Source organism: Adiantum capillus-veneris, chromosome 16 (genome assembly GCF_014529385.1).
Source record: "Adiantum capillus-veneris isolate H3 chromosome 16, ASM1452938v2, whole genome shotgun sequence".
NCBI classification, from domain to species: Eukaryota; Viridiplantae; Streptophyta; class Polypodiopsida; order Polypodiales; family Pteridaceae; genus Adiantum; species Adiantum capillus-veneris.
This window is the reverse complement of record NC_140946.1, coordinates 27,091,147-27,101,402: the sequence shown is the minus strand read 5'-3', so window position 1 is coordinate 27,101,402 and position 10,256 is coordinate 27,091,147. Positions and strand designations below refer to the sequence as shown.

Here is a 10,256-nt window from a genome sequence, read left to right as displayed (position 1 = left end):
TAATTTAGCTTTATATTTAGCAATTTGGACTAGTGTTCAACAAATCATCTACATATAAAACGATGATGAGATATACCTCATCCTCACACTTCACATAAAGACCAAGTTTTATTTTCTATAACTGCATCATAATCTATTTGCAGCATTGCAACCATCCATTTTTTTGAATTATGTGCTTCATCAAAAGAAAGAGGTTCCTCTTCATCACATAAACTAGAAGCAGCCAAAGCATAACAACTTGATGCATATGATGCATGGCAAGAACATGGATGAGTACGACTAGATATCAGTGCATCCAATTTACTATCACGCAAAGTATACACCAGCCAGTTAGGCATACCCCTAGCCTCTTCATTCTCAACCCTTTCTACATCAAGTACATCTTGTACATCTGCGTAGGGTGTTTAGACCGGGTGGACTCCATTGCTTGAGAAAAATGACACACAGAAGATGAGTGAAGAGAGAATAGTGCGAAGAGGAGGGAGATGAAGATGGTGGAATGAGGAGAGAGGTGGGAATAGGAGGGAAAAGAAGGCGTAAGAAGATTCATAAACACTTTTTGGTCGGTGAAAGAAACCTATTTGAGGTAAAAGGACCACGTGATGGAAAGTTACCTTAGATTTTCTTTCGAAAAAAATTTCATTATCCAAAAACAGTTTTAAAAATAAAGGTTCCGTCACCCAAGCCCTCCTCTCATTGGCCTAGAGCACTCTCTCTCTCTCTCTCTCTCTCTCTCTCTCTCTCTCTCTCTAAACGTTAAAAGGAAAATAAAAGACCTCAAACATCCTCGTATGTCCAAATGATGGGTACAACTCTGCAAAAGCTATCTCGGATCAAATTAATATTGTATTGGACATGCAAGCAACAACTTTGAAGTTTGGGTTTCTCATCAAGTCCTTGAAGCTTGCAATGTAGTTGCCCACTACCTCTTTGGTTCATCTTGATTATGTGCAAAGTCATTTGACCTCTATATTAAGAATATCCCTCAACAATGAAGAAGACGTTGCCATTGTTGTACTTCTTAATTCACTTTATGTAGTGGAAATGGCCTATGAACTTTGAGAATAGGGAATTTGGAGAATTAGAGAAAGCATTTTTATGAGGCTACTTTGAGAACATTGAGGGTGAACTTATTTAGCGGTAGCAACTTAACCATAATACTTAATTAACTTGACATGAATAATACTTTTGCAAGAGAGAGAGTTTAGAGAACTTGGCAACAGTTGAGGATTGGATTTATGTGGAGCCGGTCTCCCCTCCAATAGGCTTTTGTATTATAGATTCTCCCATCAAGAGAGACTTGGTACAATACAATCTTTGTGTTCCTTGTGACCTAGGTGATGCAATGAAGATGGAAATCATCATGCATCATGAGCATAACGTAGACTTTGTGAAAAGCATTAACCATCCCCAGCCTCAGTCCTAAGGCCTCAAACACCTTCAAAGGTGGAGAGAGCTAGCGGGGAATGAAGGTAGGGAAGAGGAAGAGGAAACATTTGGAGGAGAAAGGAATAGTTCTTCAATTATCATCACTCTTCTTGCTAGCATACATAATAGCATAGTAATGAAGATGGAGAAGATGTCAAGCTTAAGCATTGAAGCATGACTCTTGGTTGGATTTGCATTCCAACCAAGAGTGTTGGTGTAGGCTCTCAACTTCCATACTAGCTTGGAGAAGGAGATGGAGCTCTTGCATTTTGCACTTTACACAATGAGTGTGTGTGTGTGTGTGTGTGTGTGTGTGTGTGTGTGTGTGTTGTGTGGAGAGAGAGAGAGAGAGAGAGAGAGAGATAGAGAGAGAGAGACTATACCCCCCAAGCTGGCCCCCTCTTGCTTTGGTCGACCCCCTCTTTTAGCACTACCTGGCCCTTGATTGGACCTCCACAAGCCTGGCCAATCACATGTCTAGTGCATATCAAGCAACAAGGGTAGCTTTGGGACAAGTGTCCCCCTTTCCCCTTTGAGAAAGAGGACTTGATAAATGCATAAACATTTAATTAAATTAACTAAATTATCATTGGATCCCTTTGGAGGCTAATCAATAGGCTTTAGGCACACTATGAGGGCAACATGAGGAGGAGCATGACAAATGTCCTATTTGCTTTCTTTGTACCAAGCTTGCCTTGTGTGAGGGTGTGTGTTCTCTCTCTAGCTCCTACAAAGAGGGCTCGCCCCCTCATGAGTAGGGATCATGTTGACTTTGTGGAACACCTTACCCTCAGGCACTTTAGTCATGGAGCACCTTAGCACCTTACTCGGCAAGCACGACAAGCACCTCAAGCAACTTAGGCAGCAAGCACAACAAGACCTCAAGCTTTGGCCGAGTTCCCACCTCAAGCACAACCCTAGCTTGCCTAAGGTCAAAGAACTTTTAACACTAACCATTGGAGGTCTTTAATGAAGCTAACCCTAAGGTCTTTAAGCTCCATTAGTTAGCCTTGCTCTTTGACAGACCATCTCTCATTTGAGCCCCTTTACCATTGGAGGTCTTTAATGAAGCTAACCCTAAGGTCTTTAAGCTCCATTAGTTAGCCTTGCTCTTTGACAGACCATCTCTCATTTGAACCCCTTTACCATTGGCCCCGTGTTGACATGGGTTTGTAAGCACATATCTATATTCTAACCCTTGTTCCCCTTTATTCTCCCACATTGAACAATCAGTTTAATATGAGAAAATCATTTCGATTGGTTAGATATTAGATTTAATGACACTTTATCGTGAATATGATAATGTGCTCATATTGCTAACCAATTTGCAAATTATTTATGTCCAAGCTTATGTTCTTGAGGGAAAGAAAGAACACATAGCAAGGGACTAAACATTAATGAGATTCAAGCTCTTTACATTGGCAACAAGAAAGGTAAGCCCAACAATCATTACAAAAAGATTTTTGTTTGTGACGTGCCACAAGGTAGGACATTAGGAGAAGGATTTCCATGACATAAGCATACTTTATGGAGATGATAAAGGATCTCAAAGATGGAGAAGGTCATAGCCACAATGACTACGAAGATGAGGTGAAAGGTTTCGTAAGGCCTACTCTATGCATCTCACAAAGGGACTTCCAAAATCTCTATAGGAATCTCTAATGAATGTTTATCTCAAAGTTATTCTAATTGAATAAATAATGCCTAATGCATGAGCTTGTTGTTTGTCTTGTTTGTTCCACATTTGGGTATTAAATAATGCCCATGCTTTATGTATGTGGTAAGACCTCCCATGTGGTATGCTATCTAATATCATTGTCAACCCATGTGGTAACAATTAAGCAAACATCTCATAACAATTTTTCCCTACTTCACATCACACCATGAAATAGTCACTGGCACTTAGCAAAGGTTATGGTGGAGGGTAGTGAGACTTAATGCCACACTTGGCAAACATGAAGGCTAAATTTGAGGGAGCCTGTTTAAGTACAAATTCCATTGAGAAGCATTCCTATAGGACCATCTCTATGGCATTTTGTAGAGTGTATAATATAATTTATCACTCTCTCTCTCTCTCTCTCTCTCTCTCTCTATATATATATATATATATATATATCACTTGATCGTCTACCACATTTTTTAACATAAATATGGCGTGTAAAGAGAGAAAATGAAGCTTTTTCCATGGAGTGAATGGTTGAGAGTCTCACTCTCACACACTATGTGTCATTTGTTTTAACAAGGGTATGGCCTTATAGAGGGAAAATGAAGTTTTTTGAAGAATCGATCTAATGTATTTTAAAGAGAGGGTGCATACAAAGGAAAAGATCTAGAGCACACACCAAAGGATGGAAAAAAGTAACAAATTTTTTCAAATCTAAGAGGTGGGAGGATAAGTAGGATCTACATGCAGAATGTGGAACATGTAGAGGCTGGATCTAATCAGTACATTTCCTTTTTGGCTAGCCTTGTTTTGGAGAAACAAAAACTATGTACTTATAGGTTTAAGCTAGATAGGGTTGTGGGCATTCCACAAAATGTCCAGTTAAAACACAGTAACATCATCTAGGTGATTCATTTAGTGTTGGCACTGAAAGTTCGACCTTCTATCTCAATTCAATCTTTTGAATATATTTTTGTAATTTCTTGAGTATCAAATTTCCCGAGTATCAACCGTCCTTCCCGCATCAGATTGTGAAGAAAATGTATAACTAATAAGGCAAACAAGAGCACTTACTTGCCTGCAGGCTAAAATGTAATGACACGTTTGTCCCACCTGCTCAAACTGACCAAACTCTTTTGCTAATTTGTGACAAACACATTCCCCTAAGCAATGGCACTAAATCACTTATCACTGGTACAAATTTTGCTAAAGCAATAATCCAGTGCCCAGCTCTAAGTGCCCAATGCCTTATAGAGAGAGGGCTCAGGGAACTCAAGTGCACCAATGCATTATGGAGGAGGAGGGACAACACAACATTGAGCTTAGGCTTCACTTCATATGCCAATGTTAGCAGACATTCCATTGTTTTCTTGATTTGCCCTGCCTCTCTTGGTACAGTTTTTAGGCAGATTCAGACCATCCAGCGATCACTCCCTGCTTATGCTGATGCTGTTCGTACCAAACACCTTGCACAATACCATGGCGTTAAGTCACTCAAGATACTCGTATCCCCTTAAGACCTCAACAAACCATACATGCTTCATTTGCTGATAAATCAAAGGCCATCATCACTCATCACAAGGGAAGCCACCAATTCGAGATTGCACAAACATCAGACTGCTAGGAAAGTTTCATCGTCATCTCCACTTAAGACCTCATCAACCATACGTGCCCCATTTTTGCTCATCAGTCAAGGCCATCATCACTCAAAACAAGGGAAGTCACCAATTGAGGTTGCACAAGCATCAGACTGCTTGGGGAGTTTCTACCCAGAAGTTACCTCATCGGGGTCTCCACCTGCCTCCAAGCCTTACCAATAAACACTTGACTCTGGACATATCCAGGGCTTCATTCCAAGTGAGATGTCTAAGTCTTACCAATAAACATTTTACTTTCAACATGAATTATGCCGAGTGAGATGCCCATGTCAAGTTAAGACCACAACGCCTATTGGTGTGAAAACCAAGGCCATCCATCACAAGAGGAACCACCAACTCAAGTGAGATTCAAGCAAGATCACATCAGAGCCATTCTTTTGCGGGTTTCATCCCAGCCATCAGGCCCACAATGCGTACATATTATCAACAATCACATCACCAATATGCAGTGACCCATGCCGTTAGCTATACTCTATTTAGTTAGAAACTTGTGCAGAAAACATTTCAAGACTTAGATTAGAAGTCGGAGGCAATGACACCCAAAGGAAGCTGCTCCAAAAGTATCAACAACTCTTGCTGAAAGACAAGAGAGAAAGAGGCCGGAGGCTTAGAAGTCGGAGGCAATGTACTTCTCCCGAGTACATTGAGAAAGAGAAGAACATATGTTAACTCAGCTCAGTAAGTAGAATGACAAAGCCAAGACCTTATCTTGGCTCTCTGTCCAGGTTCATTGCAGCGAGACCATCCTGCCAATGAAAAGTTGGCAGCATTAAAACCTGACATTCATGCTGTCTGCATTAGCATACCTATTAGCTGCAAAGCCAAAGCAGCTCTTCCTGTACTATTCTGCTAAAGAATGACTTGTTCGGCCCGCTTCACATGTCTATAATAAGTATGGCTAATTACAAAGATACCTGCTAATAAATAAGAACCTGCAACAAAGGACTTGCTGGGTAGCCAAGCCTCCACTTCAACTTTTGCAACAGGCAAAGGGACCTTAGCAAAAGATTGAGAATTCCCTAGCAATCTGCATTCATGTGGTGATTTCACATAATATTCTTTCAGATCATCAGAGAGCGAGGAAAGCCGTGCTTCAAACCTGCGTGACCGGCGCCTCGAACGGACTTGGGCTTGCAAGGAGTCAGCAGTATCCTCATTGGCTAAAGGAGATGGCTGGTTGACCGAGCATTCCGATGTGCTGCTGCTGCCTTCTCTTGATTTTGATGTTTCCAGAGTGAGGCCTCTTAACAATGAGCAGCATTCCACCACTTTCTTTCTCCCTGCCAAGAGAGAGGAATGCTCCAAGCTCATATTGTCTGCAGTGTCAACGGTCCCTTTACTAGTGCATCCTTCGGATTCGTCTTCAGCCTTAGCATTGCCCAAACTTGTTGCAATATCGTCCAGATAATTAGCAGTAATTTTACACAGAAACTTGGCCATCGCGAGCCGTGATGAAATATCATTGTCAATCTGTGGCCCAGTGTTGTACGGTCTGCTATCACAGTTAAGATTCTGGTCCCCACCTCTGATGACAAGAGGCCCTACTTTATTACACAAAGCTGAGATAACCGCATTGGCAGCACTGTCCTCATCAGTTCCATGCTCCTGAGATGACAATGGGGAGACTGCTGGACCTGACATTGAAATCATCAACTCCTCTGCAATATCCTCAGACCACTTCCTTTGCTTAATCTTGACAGATTCCATACTTTCAAGGGACTCCAGGAGGGAGTATTCAAACGGAGGGCTTCCTCCTAATGGAGAAATTTCTTTAGCATGCAGGTAGTCACCACATTCCTCATCAGAATGATCTGTGGCAGCCTCAGGAACATCTTCAAAGAGAATATTGTGCAGAATGGTGGATTTGAAATTTGTAGAGTCGCACTGACTTCTGTCCAAATCTTCATCTCTTTCGAATACTATGGATCGCCTAGGATTTGAAGACTTGACTTCTGCACGCTGGGTAGAAAGTAGCACATCTTGAGACGATGACATTGCCCACTCATAACCAGAGGCAGAATATGATGCAAGTTGAAGCTTTCCCTCATTTAATTTGCACCCATTCGTGAGGTCTTGTGATTGTCTTGATTCTGTTATCTTCTCAGATAATAACCCATCCTGAGCCGGAGAAAGTTTTGGGAGGCTCATCCTGCACAAATCCATCGAAGCCGACACTAATTCAGGGCTGGGTGCATCAACCAAATTGTTTTTCTCATCCACCATCCATTCTACAGAGGCAACAGCAGGAGTGGGCAATTGTTGTAAAGACTGTTGCATGACATAACTTAATTCCGACTCTGCTGAGCTCACTATCTCTCGACCAGTATCAACTGTGAGCACCCCCCGAGGTTTGCATTTCCTTCTGTCTTTCACCAAGGCACTCGGGACTGCGTAACAAGTTCCATCAACGGGGAGCAATGTACGCATCCCATCACGCTTGATGAAATCAGGAGACTGTGTGGGCTGCATTGGAGGAGTTAAACTGCTCTCTGCCTGTGGAGTTAGAGAGAGACTTCTCCGTGGGGGTGGAGTTAGGGATAGAGAGTCTCTTTCAAATTGGGTAGAACTTGGGCTGCAGGGAACGGCAAGGTCTACCGTTATGGTTTTGTCATCCGATGGAACCTCCATGGACCCATCAAAGGTACCTGTGTCACAGGCAAAGGAGGCAACCATTTCTTGATTCTCTTCTTCCTTTTTTGTATGAGAACATTCCAAAACCTGATTGCCAGAAGAGAACTTCCCACAGGCATATACATTAAATGAAAGATGTTGGAAGGACTCTCCTTTCGCGTTGAGTGCAGGCTCTTGCACAGGCCCTTCTACTTCCTTCGGGCTAGAGTTGGCATCATAGCAAGGATTCACATTTTGGCTCAATCTCTCCATGCCTGTTGCACCAGGCCCTAAGGAGCTTCCTTGGGAATGGGGCTCACCACCTCGGAGAGACCTCAGCACACTCTCTCTGGGATACCTGCGCCATTTCTTGCGGCAGGGCTTCTCATTCCTTTCGCTCTCTGGATGCTCCACCCATGGTTGGTTGCAAGACCCTGGTTTAACCGGAAAGAAGGGGTTAAGAGAGGGCTTCTGCTGCGCAAAGAGTTGAGTCTGGCGCTTAGCCTGCGGGGGGTTGCAGAAGTGAAGAGAGCTATTTCTGCGGGGGGTAGAAGCTGCCAGGGCGATATCCTTCTCTTTGTGGGTCTTGAAGCGAGGGTCCAGGTCGACATGAGGGGTGCCATCTTTGAGGAGCCTTCGAGCACTGATACTGCTAGGCTTCGGAGAGCGGGGAAGTGCGGGATTGCGAAAGATATGGTGAGGGAGCAGGGGAGGGCTCTTTATCCCGGAGAGGGGCAGAGGTGCCCTGCTAGGGTTTGCAGCAGCGCGACGATGAGCAAGTGTCGGGTGCTCGGGAGGGCGACCAGAGGAGCTGTTATGGTGAATGGGGGAGAGAGGAGCACGCAGAGTAGAGGAACAGTGATGGCGATGAGCACAGGAAGCCGAGGAAGAAGAGCAAGAGGGTATGTTCTCCTTGGAGGCCACCATCGCTGCTTTTCTAACGAAGTCCAAAGCAAAATGGACCTTTAAGGGAAACAACGGTTACTTTTTCAGAATTTTGAATGCACCTTCAGCTAAGGCTCTGGAGTCTGGTCATATTGCAGACTGTCTTTCCGATGAAAATTGAAAACAGCCAACTTCAAATTTGCAATGTTTTGGAGGTCAGGTTTGCAGCATTTGCTCCCTCCCAAGGAGCACGCTCTATCATTGCTTCCCTCACAAGCATCGTAAATTACGGTTAGGGCATGGTCACGCAAGGCTTAGTAATTTGTAAGTCTCAACAGCTCTGACGAAGTTAGGTACGGTAGTTCAAAATGCAACCGGGAACACCAAGTAGTGAGAAAGAGAGTGACGCACAGATAGGTGAGAGAGAAAGCGGGCTAACCGGCTAAAAATTGGCATAGATTCAAAACTATGCATAAAAAGGCATAGTTGCAATACTAAGACGGTGAAAAGGGTGAACGCTATCAGATTTTGTCGATTGTGTTACATATAACTAAGCCTCGCGTGACAATAGCCTTACTTCTCTCACCTCAATGGGATCAAAGGCCCCCATCTCTCTAGGGCTCACATTGCCATACATTTGCATGTCAAAACTCCTTTACACCTTACATATACAAGGTGGGTTTATTACTCCACATGCTATTATCTAGCAGACCTTAGCCCCAATCTTCATAAGCAACTAGTATGTGACCCGCGCGTTGCTACAGCCAACAAAATCATGGAAATTGTAGATCTCTCTCTCTCTCTCTCTCTCTCTCTCTCTCTCTCTCTCTCTCTCTCTCTCACACACACACACACACACACTCAAGCCCGCGCGCGGAGACATATATAGGTAGGGGTGTGTGTGTGTGTGTGTGTGTGTGCGCTCGCCCACGTGTGAGCAGAATGAAACTATAGTCCTTGGAATCACTTTAGCAAGATAACAATGCATAGCTATGCCTTCTGTCTCTTTCTCTCTCTCTCTCTCTCTCTCTCTCTCTCTCTCTCTCTCTCTCTCTCTCTCTCATATTAGATCTTGAGATCAAGATTCATCGAGTAGATCTCTGCTATCCCTTTTTCCACCTTTTCTCCCTTTCTCAATTCTTTTGATTTGAGGACTCTCTCTCTCTCTCTCTCTTTCTCAATGAGCACATGGAGTATATTTTAGTCAAATGGTTGCGAACGACTCATTCTTCACACAACTTCTAATAAATTCAAAGTGCCCATATCTCCTTGCTAATCAACCAACAACAATGTATCATATTTCTACCAGCTTGATTTTGTTGTGCCATGCTATCAAAACCATGACTTGCCAATAAACATGCTTTTCATGACCCTCTATTGGTTGAAGCAAGATAGGTTTTGGTTGGTGCTACGCTCTAGGGTCACTTTTGAAGGGCTACCAGGTTACCAAGGAAAGTCTCTCTCTCTCTCTCTCTCTCTCTCTCTCTCTCTCTCTCTCTCTCTCTCTCTCTCTCACACTCTCACACACACACACCCACCGTACACACACAGCCTCTCTCTCTCTCTCTCTCTCTCTCTCTCTCTCTCTCTCACACACACACACACACACATACACTATGTCGAGTCATGGCTGCAGGTGCTCCCACCTAAGCCATCAACTCTTTTTCCTCAGCCCAAACACTCAGTGTCTTGAGCAAACCCATGGACACCCATTGCCTTGAGCACCCATTTGCTACTACCAAGCGTTCCCCACAAGAAAGCAGTGCCTCTCCCCTGTTCAACTCTGCTTCGCAACCAAGTTATTGTTGCTATATATCACAGCACCACCGCTTGGCCTATTGTACCTATATGTGATCACCAGCAACTACCCTAATCAAGGTCTTGGTTCTAATTTTGGTGACCCACCTCATTCTTTCTCTTTCTTTGTCTAGTTGCTAGTGGCAGAGTGCTGTGTGTGTGTGTGTGTGTGTGTCACACACGGTGATGGTGACACACACACAGTGCACACGCGT

General features: G+C 43.6%; 1 protein-coding gene across 3 annotated transcripts; it reads right to left on the bottom strand.

Annotated features, from left to right (window-relative positions):
* Positions 1 to 5,282: 5,282 nt before the first annotated feature.
* Positions 5,283 to 8,355, bottom strand: LOC147438760 (GPI-anchored adhesin-like protein). 3 transcript variants are annotated; one of them, XM_086484746.1, is made up of 3 exons: positions 5,849 to 8,355; positions 5,664 to 5,776; positions 5,283 to 5,495 (listed from the first exon to the last, which is right to left on the bottom strand). In XM_086484746.1, the coding sequence occupies exons 1-3, from the start codon at positions 8,284 to 8,286 to the stop codon at positions 5,425 to 5,427; spliced, it is 2,622 nt and encodes an 873-aa protein (XP_086340872.1). In that variant the 5' UTR covers positions 8,287 to 8,355; the 3' UTR covers positions 5,283 to 5,424. The 3 variants fall into 3 exon arrangements, with proteins under 3 accessions (XP_086340872.1, XP_086340870.1, XP_086340871.1); XM_086484744.1 differs by having other exon boundaries at positions 5,664 to 8,353; XM_086484745.1 differs by having other exon boundaries at positions 5,283 to 8,351.
* Between the last annotated feature and the right edge of the window lie 1,901 nt (positions 8,356 to 10,256).